Source organism: Anser anser (assembly GCF_964211835.1).
Source record: "Anser anser genome assembly, chromosome: 2".
Taxonomy (NCBI): Eukaryota; Metazoa; Chordata; class Aves; order Anseriformes; family Anatidae; genus Anser; species Anser anser.
Window position 1 is genome coordinate 23,083,055 of NC_139721.1, and position 16,794 is coordinate 23,099,848.

At 37.7% G+C, this 16,794-nt stretch overlaps 1 protein-coding gene across 1 annotated transcript in view; it reads left to right on the forward strand.

Moving 5' to 3' along the window:
• Positions 1 to 16,794, forward strand: part of STK3 (serine/threonine kinase 3) — a 139,552-nt gene that overhangs the window by 53,154 nt on the left and 69,604 nt on the right. Inside the window, exons 7-8 of the mRNA XM_083821808.1 lie at positions 12,518 to 12,655; positions 15,131 to 15,256. Of these exons, the coding sequence (XP_083677934.1) occupies positions 12,518 to 12,655; positions 15,131 to 15,256 (264 nt within the window). The remainder of the gene's footprint in view (positions 1 to 12,517; positions 12,656 to 15,130; positions 15,257 to 16,794) is intronic.

The following is a 16,794-nucleotide window of genomic DNA, read 5'->3' on the forward strand; positions in this document are numbered from 1 at the left end:
CATGGCCTACAGAGTAGGGGGGGAACTCAAAACCTGCATGGATGCCATCCTGTGCAGTGTGCTCTAGGTGATCCTGCTCAGCAGGGGGGTTGGGCTGGATGATCTTCAGAGGTCCCTTCCAACCTCAGCCATTTTGTGATTCTGTGATTCTATGCACTAGCAACTGCATTCCCTTCCAGAAAAGGATGTAGATAACATTTACACTAATGTAAAAATTAAATTAAACGGCCACAGTGTAAATGGTATTTCTGTGAAACTAGCTAAGAGTTCCAATGTTCTCCCCAATAGGTAAGGAGGATAATGGTGTTCTCTGTACATACCTAGTATCTGGGAAAACCACACTTCTGAGTCTTGTGTTCTCCCAGTACTGTGTGTCAGTGGTCCACAGACAGGAGAAGGTGCTTTCTGCCTTTACTTGAAGGAAGATGGAGCTTTGAGACATAAGGAGATAGTGTTCAGTTACTAGTAGTAACATGACTACTAGTAGTATTACTACTAGGTAGTGTTCAGTTACTAGTGTTCCAGTCATAGACTACAAAATCTTCTGTAATTAATTAGACGCTTCCATTATTTCAGTGGATTGTGGGTGTTTAATATCTGGAATCTTGTAGTTCTATTTTTGTTCGTAGTTGGAACACTGCAAATGAATGAGTCATTTCTGCTTGTGATAAAGCAAAAACCAATCCCAAACACCTGTTGGTTGTCATTCGTGAAAGAAATAGTAGGAAACAGCAAATGTTGTTTCAAGAATTGCTCCTTAGTGTTTTATGTTTCTTCTGTCGGGTGTGGTCATTGTTTGCCTACATGGGTTGCTCTAACACGATGATCTTCCTTTGCTGTTAACAACATCACCTTTGGAGATCCCCGTGAGCAGTCAGCCACTGTAGCTTTCACAGTCACAGTGTGCAGGTCATTTTTCTAGCAAGGTTCTCTACTGGTTGTGACATGGCTAGTTTCAATGACTGCTTTCTTCTGTGTTATGTGTAACTTCTTGAAGTATTAATTCTTAGATCTAGGTCCTTATGTAATCGATGTATAATCAGAAGCCAAGGAGCTGTTCCAGGGAGAGAGAACAATCTGAAGGACTAGTTGCATATGGAGTGTTGTGAAGACTTTTCTTTCATTTCGTCGTTGTGTAATGCACCATTCTGCTGAATTTGTAAGTTAGATGTGGGGAAAATAGCATGTCTTTTCAGGCTTTGTTGTGTGAACATTTAGGGAATGTATACGGATGGTTTGTGTGGACACAGGGTGAATGGGAAGGTGGTGGTGGCAAAGATTTTTCCAGTCACATGCACAAATTTTCATTGTGCCATTCTGAAGCTGTTTTGTGTGTGATTTTTTTGGTAGAATACAGTTAATTTCAGTTAATTTGAAACTTTCCTACTTTCTAATCTGAATATTCTTTGCTGAAACTTTAACTCATTAGCTCTTTGTTCTGTTCCTTACAGACTTGAAGAATATTGTTTTTCCCCCTTTAAAGTGGCATTTAACATGTTGGAGACATTATCATGTTTCACACTATAGTCACCTCCTCTTTAGTCTAAGCAATCCTAATTCGTTCAAGCTTTACTTGCAGATTGTGGTTTTTTTAAATATCTAAGCATTCTAGTGGCTCTCTTTTGGACCATGTTCAGCTGGTGCGCATCTCTCCAAAAGTGTGATGCCTTAAAACTGAACACAATACTACTGCTGGAGGTCTAACGTGTCTTAAACAAAGAACAACTACTGCATATTTCTTGAATGTCTTCTGTTGTTACTACTGTGTGTGGTTATGGCAGAAGTTTCACGTTTACTGGCCAGCCAATTTACTGCAGCTTTTTCTCACAAATATAAGTTACTCACTTTTTGACTCCTCTATTAGTAAATAAAACTGCAAATGCAGTTTTTCCACTTCATGTCTTAGTGAATGTTAATGTATTTCTGGATGTAATCACTGCCTCATTTTCTGGGAAACTATGGAAAAGACTGTGGGAAGAAAAGAAAAGATTCTGTTATTAAAGTAAACTATATTGTTGTGGTTTTCTTGGATGGAAAGTAAGTTTCTTAGTCTGGATAACAGAATTGATGTAATGCCTTTAAGGCAATGCATTATATGCAATACACCACTATGTCTGTGAACTTCAAAATACTACTGAATCAGCAGTAGAAGGAAACTATAGTGAAACAAGAACAAATTAATCGAAAGAATATTCCCTGGATTTAGTGTCTTGTACTTTGAGAACAATTCCCATGTTTTGTGACTGATAAGAAACAAGATGTTCAGGTTCAATGCTGAAAAATACTACTTGTTCGTGTTCTGTACTCATGTTCTTAGACCTCTCAGATTCTGTGCAAATTGGAATTTAAGTGGTAGCAAGATGCTTCTATCCAAGAGAGGTACCCAGAACTCATGAAGGCACCTTCTTGCTCTTTGGTTTCCTGGACACTGGTGTGCCTGTGAAATATCCTTTAGGCAGTGAGTTGTCTGGCTCTTGAGTAAGGTCTGCCCTCATGGAGAATCTGATCTGAGAGTCTCTTAAATGAAGCTAAAGTTATGGTAGGACCCAGAATTGCCTGCTCTGAGGTGGAGTTGGCTCGGTCTCTGTTACACTGATTTTCTCACGAAGAGCTGGTGACGCTTGACATGATCAAAAGGAAGTTTGTTCCAATACACTATATTTAAAAATACATTCTTTTACGAGTCTTCATCAAGTAAAAATTGAATTAGGTTAGACCACTGCATGAGATATTTCTTTCAATCTAGAGGCAACTTGTTTAATGCCAGTTTCTTTTGTCCTGCCTTAAAGAAAAAAAGAGGAAAAGGGGGGTGGGGGTGGGGAACACAACAACAAAACCCAACCTACCAAACCCCTCTTCCCACCCTTGAAAAGACCTCTAAAAACATGTACATCCTCCCTCCTTCTGCTGCTAGTTAAGTGTATCTTGCATGGTCAGTGTTGAGACAGTGTACTTCTCAGAATGATAATAAATTAATTTGTGGCTCATTCTGAGTTTTTCTTTTGGTAAGTGGAATTGTTGGACATGCTATCAAATCCTTTCATAGACAATGTCTGACTGCTTCAGCTTCTTTCAGGTGATTGAAACTCCTGAGGACTTTTGCATGACTTGCAGGCTTTTTTTGTCGTGTTTTGTGGTAGTGTTCGATGTATTATTATTATTATTTTAAATCACCGTGAGATTTTTTTGTCCTGCACGCTGCAAAAATGTGTGGACTTATAATTACTGGTGATGTGATCTTTCAGTAAAATGTGTCAATAAAAAAAAATCTATAAAACGTTAAGTAGTTACATGGTTTTGTACTTATTTTTGAATTATTCACAATTATATTTCTCTGAAAAATCCTTTACGTGGTGTTTTTTAATATATATCCAAAACCTCTAGATGCCTGGGGTAGTTTAAGGAAAAAATCTTGAGTAGCTTGGAATGACTGTGTTTTCAGTGAATGTCTTCACTTTAAAAGTTGTGTAATTTGGTTTACTTAAAAACAAACAAACGAAAAACCACAACCAAGTGTTAGTGCGTAGTCAGAAACCTTCATTAGATTATGGATATTTTGAGGCTTTCTTTTTCATTTCTACAAGCTTTGAAAAGACATCTATTGCACTGCTTTACAGACTTGCTATCTTACATTGCAGGGGAGAACACTGAGGGTCAGATTGCTGTTTCTTCTGTTGCAACTTCACTGACTTCAGTGAGTTCGTAGCATTGCAGGTGAAATGGAAACTTAACGTTACTTCTCTAAAAAAGAAAGGAAATGGGAGGATGAAATTCATGTAAAGGGCAGATTTCACGAATATTTTGTACTGAAGAGTTAGGTTCAGGAAAATGAGCCCTGCTGAATTAGATGGAAAAAATCTATGCCATTTTAAAATACAAGATGGAAAGCTGGGACAAGATAATGGCTGAAAAACCTGCAGGCAAAAGTCATGAAAACTTCCCCGTATCGTGGGGAAATATTTAACTACATTGCCTGGAGAAAAGACCTGGATAGGTCTGCTGGACTTGAAGGGAGAATAAGAAGAATAATCAAGCAACAAAATAAGGCTATTGGAGATAAAGTTGTTTCTTGGCATACAACCTAGTTAAGTACTTCATTGAGTTGCTTCCAGATCTCTTTGGATAGTAAAAGTGGTAATTTAAGAGAGATCAAAAATTAAAAACAAAAACAACAAAAAAGAACGACAGCAAAAACCCTGGATAAATTAGAGAGTTAACTGGCAGTTGGACAGTAAGCTGAGGGGATATTTCTGGGAAAGGTTTGGTCGTAATAAATATTTTTATTACTCAGCAGAAAAAAGGATTTGAATAATGGGCACATACGTAGGTGGCACAGTCCTTTATATGAATTAGCAGTGGGAACTTCCTCTTGTTACTGCTAATTGGATAACAGCCAGTGTAATAAATGCTGCCTTTCAAGCGCGCTGATGCAGGTTTGTCTCAGGATATGCTAAAACTTAAATCCCATGACATGTCATAACTTCAAAAAAAAAAATAAAAAAAAATTGCTTGTATGAGTGAGCTTGTTTACAAACAAAAGAACTAACCCCTGGTCTGGATTAACCTGTGGTTTTGACAATGGTGACTATGTCAAGTTGTCACCAAACAAATTATCTGTAGTATTCTTTTGAAACTGAAAGCAAATTTTTTTAAGTGTCACCTTCAAGTAGAAAGAATTCATTTTAGATGTGAGTCTTTTGCAGCTGCTGTTGTGTGATGATGTTATCAAGGTGAAGGTTGATTCTCTTCAGCGGGTGTACAATTGCACCTGCTATTGCGAAATGTTTGAGATCGGTATCTTTACATTCTTGACCTATTGTAACGCTGTCAAAATGTTATGAACTTACTAGCAATAATAAATATACGGGTCAATGTGTGTCTTATCTTTCAGTAACCCATCTTGTTGTTAATCATGTGATTATTCTTTTCATTATCTGTCTTTTCGCTGCGTTTATTACTTTATTGCTTTACATCTTAAATGCATCATACTTTACTTTGAACAGCAAAGGTCATCTTTCCAGAGAAGCCATTCCAGTGAACGGCTGTTAAACCACCGGTAACAGCTGTGGTGTGTTCTTCCTTTTCTTTTTCCCCTCAGAGTTTTCATTTTTTGTTTGTATTAATAATGCTACTGGTGTTAATATGTGAGGTGTCTGTCATGTTTTCATAAAATAAATGGAATATTGTTTTCACTGTGTGGAGCTGTTGAATGTTCTATGTGGTGGTGAATATAAATGTTACGTGTGTTCCGTATGTTGTATTTCCCACCATTAGTATTAAAAATTCTGTATTATTGTTTGTCCAGAAGGTCTCTGGACTAAATCTCCACCTACCCCTCACATGCTTGAGGGCTGTGTTCGTAATTCTACCTCTGCTTCACTGGGAGCTTGGAGAAGCAGGCAGGTATGCCAGCACCCTGTTCCGAGTTTCTTCTTCAGTTTGATGAATTGCCAGTGCTAACTCTGTGAAGAAAGTGACTTTTTGAATGAATAGTGGTAGAAATCTTCAAGTTCTTGCTTAATGTTGGAATTGTAGTCTTGCTGAAAGTATTTATTTTTTTAAAAAGTTTTGCACTGTCCCTTTTTCAAGTTTTGTGAAAGCGGAGAACTTTCCCTTCCGTCAAGATGATCAGGCTTTCAGAAGAATTTAACTGCTGTTTATTTCAGATGGGATTTCAAAACATTTTTCTTTTGATACTTCATTATTAATGTTGACTGAAAGACAATTTACTGTATACTTTGTGTTTGGTAGGTGGACCAATTCATGTATTAGTACTCTGAAATGTCACACATTAGTAACAGTCCTCCCATTTTATTTATAGTGCTTTTTTCTTGCTTTATCAGTTTTCAGCCAGTTCAGCAGAGCAAATGAGACCTCAAAAGATACTGTTAAGAAAATGTAAGGTGTTGGAAAACTCAACCAGCAAGATCCCAGCACAGTGTAGCATGTTAGCTCCTGTCTGTCTGCTTCAGGCTGCAGGCCCAGAGTGAACACGGGCAAGAGTTTGACAAGCTAAGAAAAATCATGATAAACGGCAAGCAACAAAATCCAGAATAACAGTTGATATTTCACAGCAAGGACCTGCAAATAACGATAACGTGATATCCTAGGAGGTGTTCTCTACCCTGCTGGAAGTCAGGAATGGCACGAAGGTGCTAGGCCGCATGTGGCGTTGAGCTCAGGGTGGGCACAGTTGTGTCTGTAGAACAGGGACATGGAGTCACAACATAGAGTGGCACAGCCTGAGCCAGCAGGGGAAACTGGGGCTGAACCTCCAGGATTTACTTCCACTTGGACCTTCAGGGGCTACCTTGACTTGATGAGCCTATGAAGGGTATTCCCAGGAGGTCTGACTGATGCATCTGCTCCTCGGATTGTCACTGGGACAGGCTGGCAGGTGGCAAGCGCTCTGTCTGTTTAGCTCTGTGGAGACACAAGTGTCTCAAAATACCAAAAGCGTTGCTACTACAGTCATGTAGCTGTTATTAATTTGTGGCTAATAGCTTCTTGAGGGAGAGGCTTAATGAGCTGGTATTCAGATGTATAATAGCTTAATTTTTGCAAGTCCTGCTGTGTTTCTAGGAAAAAAAAAACCCCAAACCTCAATAAACTGTTGGCATCTTCAGGCTGTGGTCTTTGTTCCATTTTGCTGTCCAGCAAAGACAATGGTTAAAGAATTCAGAAGCAAGTAGGGGACCTGGGTGAAGGTCTTGCTCTCTCAAGTTATTGATGTCCTGCATAGCGGGGCCATCTACACGTCAGCTTTCGGGGTGGAGGTGAATATGCAAACATATGCTAATTTTGTGAAATGATTTTGTAAATATGTATACCACCATGCCCTAATCAACGATCATCATGGCTAATTCTGATTTTGATAGGGAACTGTTTTTTTTACTGATATGCTCCAAGTAACTTTACTGAGAAGAATATATATTTATAAATGGAGAACATCATCTTTGATAGCTTAAAACAAGAGTGTGTTTTTTGGCTAAGGTATTGAAGAAGCAGTTGTCCTTTGGGTGGCTGGATCAGTCTGGAGTGGTTATCCACTGATATCTGAAGATACATTCGGAAAATGTTTGTTATGACACAGTTTTGGAAAAGTGTTACTGATAAATTAAGAAAATAATATTTACTTGAAAGCTTTAGCATTTTTCTGCTCTTTAATTCAGGGTAAATTGTTATTCAGCTTTTCTTGTGCAAAACTGAAGTGTGTACTTTTCTTCAGTGTAATTCTTCAAGCAACATCTGTTTGAAGTAGGAGAGGCAGTGAAAATGAAGAAAATGACATTGCACGGGCCACTGGATGCACAGTTCTGATTTGAGTAGTTCGTCTCAACCTCTAGTTCATGCTGCTCTGTTGCCACTGAGGTCAATAAATAGCAGTGCTCAGGGGAGGGTGTGTGTGTAATTGAGTAAATGAGGATTGGTACATGGCTGAGGAAAAGAAAAATAAAAAAAATTGCTATGGGGTACTGTAGTGACACATAAAGATAAGCTTTTCAAACACTTGAAATCAATCACACATTCAGATTCCAGTTAGGGATTTTATCAAAACTGGGGGATACTGAAAATCTGTTTGGATCATCTATCTAGGAACAAGACCTATTTGTAATTCTGGGCAAAAGAGGATGAGTATGATAGGTCTCCATAAACTGCGTTTGTGGGCTGAAGGAAGGTAGTAATTAGGATGCTTCTAATAATTAAATTAAACTTACACTGAAACGGAACAGGAACCAACTTCCTTGTTGTTAAACACACAATGGGTTGTTCAGTAAACTTGTTTTTCACTGTTGCCGAGTTTTTGCCAAAACAAATAGAAAAGCTGAGCAAAGCAAAACCCACATAGGACCTGCAACTACCTCTCCCTTCTTGTCCATGCTGTTGCTTCATTTCTAGGCAGTTGTTGAATTGTATAATTAGTCATGTTTTGGTAGCCTTTTTGAAGCCTGTTCAAGAGGGGAAACAAATTCTAGGACATAAATCACAAGTTTTTTTTCCAGCTGATTATTTGTTTCTAAAACCAATAAAATGTTGCACTGTTTAGTATACATAATCCTCTTCTCTGCCTTCAGTAGTATTTTGTGATCTGAAGTGTGCTGCTGTGTTTAAATGTATGTTAGAGTCTACTTTGTGCAGGTGATTGATAACCATGTATAATTGTGGTGCCCAAAACTATGGATTCACAAACCATCAGTGGATGTCTTGTATCCTATCCTTACCCTGTTTCTTAAAAATTAAATGAATAAATAAATAAAAAAGCATCACTGCAGATGCTAGCTATGCTGCTTCACAGCACGAAAATGATAAAATTACTGCAATCTAAAAATGTTTGCTTATCCTTCAGTAGCATAAATGAGATAGAGCAAATAACAGTAACAGGAAATCAAAAGCCTTTATTACAAGTCACTGAAATAAGTGATAGAGATAAGTTATTCTAGGAGCTTTTTTTTTTTTTTTAAAAAAAAAGTACGTCTACCACAATTGGTAGATCAATTACTGTTGATGACTTAATGTGGTTTTGGGCTGTGTGAAATACAGATGGATTACCCTGACTGAGTGACGGGAGGAACGAGCTGCAAGGATTTTCTGAGTAGGGAATTCCAAATGCAATGTATGACGATATCATTTTTCTTTTGGCATTGCCTAATTCATCTCATTACACTTTCACGCCAATAAAAATTGTCCATAAGAGAACCTTCACCAATGAAATGTTTGCAGCCTGGCTTTATTTTAAAATGCTGGGCCCTTTAAGAATAATAAAAAGAAAATTATATGCTGACTCGCTCGTTTCTGCTCTCTCTAGAGACTTGGCCCGCTGTCCAACATTCAGCTTAACTGCAGCAGCTGGTTAGTGGGCAGATAAGTGCTTCCAGAGTAAGCTGGGCAGTGGCTCTGGTAGAAACTGGATTACGTTGCCTAGTGCCCAGAGCTGGCCACTGAAAGCTGCCCTAGATGATGTCTCATCTCTTCAGCACAGCACTTCCAATGCCCCTCTGGCCCTATTCTCTTGTCATATATTATATTGTTGTATATATTGTATTCATCTGGTTTCCCTGAGGGGTGTAGAACTTGTCTCAGAGCTCCATGTTAAAGACGATGCAGAAAAGAGTTGTGCTCGAGGCTTAGGAGTGGCAAGGGTAGTTCAGGACAAATAGAGCATCGGGTCTCTGTTAGACAGGCAAAGACAAACACAGGTAAAGCTGTCATGGTCCCTAAGGCCTGAGTTTTGATGTCTCACAGCTTAGAGATTTATTTAAAGGATGACTAAATGGTTAAAACTGAAGATTGAGACTTCTTCAATCCCACTGCCTTGACAATATTTGATCCCTTACTTGAGTAAGGCTTGCCAGCCTGCCTCAGGTACACAGGGCAGTGTGGAAAGCGATGTTGAACGTGGGAGAGAGAAGAATTAACCCTGTTCCTTTCTTCACAGAAAGGGTTGTGAGGCATTGGAATAGGCTGCCCAGGGAGTGATTCGGTCACTGTTCCTGGAGGTCTTCAAAAGACGTTTAGATTTAGAGCTTAGTGATATGGTTTAGTGGAGGACTTGTTAGTGTTAGGTCAGAGGTTGGACTAGGTGATCTTGGAGGTCTCTTCCAACCTAGATGATTCTGTGATTAGTATGTCAGAGCCCTGTCTGTGCAACAATTTCCTCTGATGTGTCGTCCTGCAGTTGGTGCTGTGGTGCTGCCAGGAGTGGCTCTAAGGTGGATGGAAGGTTGCCTTAAGTGCTAGCTGGTGCCACAGCGGTGGAATCTATCTATTTATTTAGAGCATTAAGTACATAACTAATAATAGCTGTAGGAAACTTTTAGAGAAAATTATAGGTGGAACGGAAGCAAGAAATTGCTACAGGTAACACTTTAGGAGAGCAAAAGAAGCAGAGAAACATAGGATAAGATGAAAGAAGAATGTAAGAGAGAAGTGAAATGTCTTTTATTTGAAAATAGGATGGAGTTCTGTTAGGATAGAAAAGCTGCATTTGACAAGAAGTGAAAGCAAAAAGTAAGGATTAAATTCCTGTTAGATAAGAATTTTGGTTTTATTCCAGGAGGTCTGGGACTAGTTTTATAATTCTCTGGTGATTGCTTTGCAAGTTCCTTGGAAAGAAACGGAAGAAAAGAGAAGCTAAATTGTGGATTGTTTTGAAGGAGAAAGGGAGCTTAACTTTTATGCACAGAAGCATGCAAGCCAGTATTAGGAAGTAAAGGGGCAAGGTGGAATTGAAGGTGACATCCAACATTTCAGGCTAGTTAAGAAAAGGGAACAATGAGGGAAGTTCGCACGAGCAAGTGCATGATCTAATTAGCATGTTGGACTACGCATTTGGAAGAACTAGTTTCTATGCTTTCTTGTATTACAAAATTTTAATGCAATCCAGTTTTTTTTAGATAACACAGCTCATATCACATATTGAGATTTTTAAAAAGTCTGCAGTTTAAGCATTAAATAAGTATACATGTTTCTGAAGTAGGCACTTCAGCAAATGTACAAAGCATAAATGTCATCTTAGGACTCTAGCTTTGAGTATCTCCCCTTGAGACTTTTATTGCTTGCCATAAAAGAATGATTCATTATTTCTGACTTGTCATTGTCCTTTTGTAAGGCATTAAGAAGTCAGTTCTTTGTTATAGTTTGCTGCTGTATAGTTGGTCAAAATAGTTTTCTGGAAAACTTTCTGCACATTTGAGCTTGATACAACTCCAGAGCTACTCTCTTCTTATATGCTGAGACAGGTCAATGTTTATTGTCAAATAGGAGGTATACATTTTGACACCCCACAAACAGAAGTCACCAGTTCTCTGTCATGGCTGTGTGCTTTCAATAGCTACTGAACAGCTAGCAGAGCTAGCTGTTACAAGTAGCTATAGATAAGATTAAAATCATCAGCTCAGAGTTCAGAGGAATCATTACTTTCAAGGACAGGAGCAGCTGAATTTGTTCTACACTGCTTTACCAGAAGCACTTCATTTGTACTGGCAGTCTTGGATCATGAATAAGTAATTATGGCCAGTGGCAAGGTAATAGAGTGCTGCTTCTTCTGAGTTCGCTCACCGGCTTGGCAAGGCTGTCCACTGACAATATGAAGCTATTGTAGCATACATCTTAATTTATTACATAAAATGCCTAGATTTGGTCCTGTAATGTTTGTATTAGGCAGTGTTAGATAGTGAAATAAGTTTTGTACGTGTTTAAGTATTTGAATTGAAATAAAGTATTCGATACTGAAATAATTTATCAAGATACAATAAATAAGTGTATCATTCTGTATGGGTCCTGCCTTTCTTCAGCATATGTGAAGAATTTTAGAAAAAGGATTTTGAAAAAGTTAAACCCACTTTGAAGACCAGTCAAGCTTCTCAGGAAGCTATGGATACAGTATTGGGAAGCTTTCTCTTCCTTCTCCCCATGTTTCAAATGGTTTGAAGCTTCTGCTGCCTCTACTATGTTAGTGGTATGCATATTTAATTTTTTTGCACTTTTCACTTTTCCACTGAGTATGTAATTCTGTCTATGCTTGTAGAGAGAAACATATGAAGGACTGCAGGCTTACAAAACTTCCACTTCCTTTCACTTTTGAAAACGTGACAAAACTGTGCCTGCTGTTAGGAGGAGGAGAAAATGTTCATTTCTGTCAGTAGACCTGGTTTTCAATAGGTGTCTTGCTGTCATGTGTAAATCTTCTGAAGTGATGCTGTATGCATTTGGTATTACATATGGAAGTTCAAAATTTCCAGTTATCTTACAGTGGTCTGTCATAAAACAAATGGTACAATTTATCTAGCTTTTGAGATTTCTTTATATATATATACACACACGCACACACACATTTATATATACATATAAAATGAATCTTTTTTTTCTAATTGAAGAATGTGGGTATGGTTCTCAGCAGTGTGGAATTTTATTTGTAGGTAAAATGTTGCCTTTTCACTTTAAAGTAAAATCTAATTGCTAATAGGCAAGTTACTTGATTATTTTTGTCATCGTTTAGGCCTTAGGTCTTACAGCACTTGTTTCAAAAGCATATTAGGAAAAACAAGTTTTAAAATTACAACCAAATAATAATGAATGCAGAAGCAAATAGTAGTCCTACCAACTCTCCTGAGCAATTCTCATATAAAATGAAATGTAGCTAAGAGATGAGAAGGTGAACTTGGCTTTTCACAGTGACTTTCTTGTGTCTGTTTAAGTGAGCAATACCATTATTTCTACGAAGAAATTTCAAAAGAACAAAATCATCTCTCGAGACTGATAAACAATAGATAAAATGGAGAGTGATGTGCTCAGTGGGATACAGTTTAAATAGAAAAATCTAATGGGAAGTAGCTACATTAGTAGCAGATGGATTTGCTTCCTGAATCTCAATCTGAGTGGAAATCCTAGCCTACTTAAAATTTGTTTTCCAGATTCTTAACCTGATAAGGAAGGTGGATAAAGCAATTTATTTCCTTGGCTTCAGTGCTGTGATAATGTGTTTTGTTTAACTTGCTATTGTTTGCTTTTTATCTAGGCTATTTTTATGATTCCTACAAATCCTCCTCCAACCTTTCGGAAGCCAGAGCTCTGGTCTGATGAATTCACAGATTTTGTGAAGAAATGTTTAGTGAAAAATCCCGAACAAAGAGCTACAGCAACACAGCTGCTACAGGTCAGTATTTAAGTTTCTGAGGAAATGCAAGTTTTATGGTGTTTTTTCCCCTCTGGTTTTAAATCAGAACTGAAAATTTCTAAGAGCAAGCCTTATTTTAGCTATTATGCCTTATTTCTTTTCTATTTCTTGGCCTTCTCCTTCAGCTCCTGTATCATTTTATTTTTCCTTTGTTGCTTCTAAACAATAAATTGCTTATTATACTGTTTAGGGCTGGTTCGTGCTATTAGAATTGTATTCTTGTTTGCTGGGTAAAGGCCTTCAGTAGATCTCAGGGTTTAGGCACGTGTTAAGTAAAGGAACTGAGCCCAGGTGACCCCTCAGTGTGGACCACCCATGGAGTATACTCAATCTGCCCTTTTGGTTATGTCAAATTAAACAAGACAGGTTGTTCTGTGCCCTAGAAGGGTCTGATGCAGATGGACAGTATAAGAAGGTTGTTCCTGGGCTGAGTTACCCCAGTTTTTAAATTGGAGCCACAATAGGCAGCATGGACATGTGCGCCAGGTCACTTGCTGAGCTGCTTAGTGCTTGGAAATTTAACAGTTGTTTTGTTTTGGCACTGAGGTATAAATGAAACAGATAAATTTCTAAGAAGTACAGAAACGAAACAGGAGGGACTGATCTATCAAGGAAGACTAAGTATTGTGAAATCTACATCATTTTACAAGGGCTGCACATGTTGGTGCATGGGGGACAGAGAAAACGTGAAGACAAGTTTCTTCCTTTGGCCCTTTATTTGTGTTATCCCCTGCCTTCAGTGCTGCCATAGTCAGCCTTCAAATAACTAAGGGAAAACATGCCTGTCTGTGTGTTGTAAAACAAAGGTAATGAACTGGGGGGGGGGGGAACCCAGCATTAACAAAAAAACAAGATGTGTCAATTTCTAGAAAAACTATAATAGGTTCTTGATGATGGAAATGGAATCTAAAAATTCTTGTAAATAAGCTTTCATTGCTAACGAGACAAGTGAAAAATGTTACTCCTTTTACTTTCCTGATTACTAATTCATTAAGCTTCTTCCTTTACACTTTTCACTGCTATTGGTAAATATTATTCTTGATTTTCTTTACCAGTCTATATAAGAATCTGATTTTCTGAAACTTCTGCTTTTAAGACAATTGTGATAGATTTATTTATTCTTTAAGTTGGAAGTTGGTCTTTTTAAAATTTAAATTAGTCAACTCCTCTACAAGGAATAACGTAAAAAATTTTCAAAGTAGTTTCCAGTAATAACTTAGTAAATTTATAAGTCATGGTATGAAGTGTTTTATTTTTCACACTGTGAGAACACCATGTAGAGTGGAAGGACAGTAAAAATTGGAACTTTGTGATTTTTTAGTATGATGACAGTATTTGAGACCTTAAAGATTAGAATTTCATGTGGTTAACTGATGGCTGGCATCTGGATAAAAGAGACTTGCATTAGTGCACACAAGTAACACAAAAGCGTCAGTGCTACTCTTTCCAAATACTTACTGGCCGGAGAACCAAGTGCTGCATTCATCACACGTAGGTGTTGCCTCTTCCCCAGCTGGACCGTGGAGCGTGCGCGATGGAGCTGGAGGTGCTGTGGGCGTGTTGAAAGGATATGAGCAGGAACGAAAGCACTGCTTGTGGGGAAAGGTCACGGAGGAAAAAGGAGGGTAATTGGATTAATATATCAAAGGAGAAGATAGGTAAATAGGTACAGGACAACTGGATTCGTCAGTTCTTCACGGAACAATTTTTTAATGTTTAACAGGACATTTCTGAAGCTTGCAGAGCTACTTTTTGCCTTGATTGCATTTTCATATGATGGTACAAAACCAGGGTATTACTAACAGCAGATGTTTACTAGAGAGTAAAATGAATGTAAATGGTATTGTCCACAGGTTGTCTTAAAGGAGGAACTGTTGCTTTAAATGGCCTTGAATTAGAATTAGTCTTCCTGCTAAAAGTAATGTATTTTGTTTTGCTTGTTCTACGTTTCAGCATCCTAGATGAAGAAATGTTTTATGACATATTAAAGTACAGGTTTGTTGAAGTAAGCAACAGCCACAGTTGCTCAGCTTACAGCCACTAATTTATGCTGTCAGCTTGTTAAGATTAATTAAATGCTGTAACTGAATATCTGAAAAAGTTTGTTTTTCTATGTCAGACAATCACCACTCTATTTATTTACTACTGAATGCACATTTCCTTTGGACAATTATGTCCTTAACTATAAAGCAGTTGTTTTATGATTACATTTCCCAAGGCTTGCTGTTTTTTCTTTTTTATTTTTTTTTTTAATATAAGGTAAGTAAAAGTAAAATCTTAGTTAGGAAGCAGCTAAAAGTTATCGCAAGTTGTGTTAGTGCAGATTTTAATTACTGTGTGATGTGAAGTTTATCACATTTATCACTGATGTCTGTGGTGTTGAATAACACTTGCAATTAAATCTGAATCCTATCTGTTGTAATGATGTTATATAATTTCTTTTTTTTTTTCTAGCACACGTTTATAAAGAATGCAAAGCCTGTTTCAATTTTAAGGGACCTGATCACTGAAGCTATGGAGATAAAGGCAAAGCGACATGAGGAACAGCAGAGGGAACTAGAAGAGGAGGAAGAAAACTCGGTCTGTGATTTTTTTTTTCCCCCTATAACCATCCATATTTTATAGATAAGTTACTGTTCTTTTTTGCCTGCTTCTTGTCCTTATATGTTCAAATACTTTTCTTTACTGTTTCTACCAGTTCTTTAGCCTGTGAGGTCTGAGTGTTCTACTCTTATTCATAATGAATAATGCTTCTGTGAGTAATGCTGTACGAGCCACCTTTCAGCACTATTTCATGTGGTGCCCTAGTAAGTTTTAGGAGGTGGGAAAAGAAACCATGTCAACTTCAGCTGTTCAGACTAACATTAAAAAAATAAATACTGTTGGGGTCCCATATTCACACGTGGGCTTTTAGGAAAATGCTATAATTTTCAGAAGTTCAGACTACTTAGCTTTTTTGTAACGTCTAATACACAAAATAGTTATTTATGAAGCACAATAAGTACGTATTACAATACAGTTTAAATCAAGTTGTGCGTATAAAGTGAAAATGGCAAAAACATTTCATTCCTCAGATGCTGCTGTTAGCATATGTTTGAGGTGAGAAGCAGGTCATGTGGTAAATAGATTGTATTTGTAATTATTTGGCAGTGTTGGAAATAAGCCAGTGTTCCTAGCATTATTTCTCTCCCTACATGATTTATTTTAGGTCAGTCTTATGCAATGCAGCACTATGTGCTTCAAAGAAGCCTATTGCCACACACACAATGAGAGCCAAGGTCATTGAGGAATAACACAGAGAAAAGATGGAGACTGGAATGTCAGTAGAAATCTTACAGCTTTGAGTAAACAAAAGAGAGCGGGATAGCAATGCGCTCTGCCCTATCCCAAATCATAGGATCTTTATGTATTATGGAGTGTTAGCTGATGATCTGTATGTGGGAATACTTTTAAAACAAATACCATGCAGTATTTCGTATCCTAATTTATAGTATGGTCTTCTGTTTGCTGGATGTCTGGTTGTTCGAAGGGTATATTCTAAGAATATATATATAGCTTGTCTTTTTTAAAGTTGGTTTACTCTGGATAGTATTTGCTTAGTAATAAATCAACCAGGGAAGGTTGGGAATTATTTTTCTACGTTAGGAAATGCTACTTGTGAGATGTGTGACTTGACATGCGGTGTTGATGTTCATTACTTAATATATAGAATAGTTGACATCTGAAGAGACTGATTATTACAGATGTTAAAAGTTAATGTCATTACTAGCACGCTTTCCTCCCTACTGTTGCCTTATGAATTGTGGACCTCAAACGTTTGGGCATTGTTGATGCTTTATTGATGAACCCCAAGGTTTAGTATAAGGACACCTCAAATATAGGGTTTGAGTAGTATTCTGCTGCCTCTGTTATGTCGCACTAGATAGGAGTTTTACCATGTACTTCTGTTGTTCGGTGAAGTGATAGATTATAAGTTTAAAAAGACAGTAAGACCCTGCTTGTCGTTACGTGTGAGAGGTGCATCAGATCTTGAAAATTACAAATATCTTTGGTAATCAGGGTTGAGACAGAAATAGCTGTTTGTTAAAAATAAGTGCAGTTGTTTTATAGTCTATGAA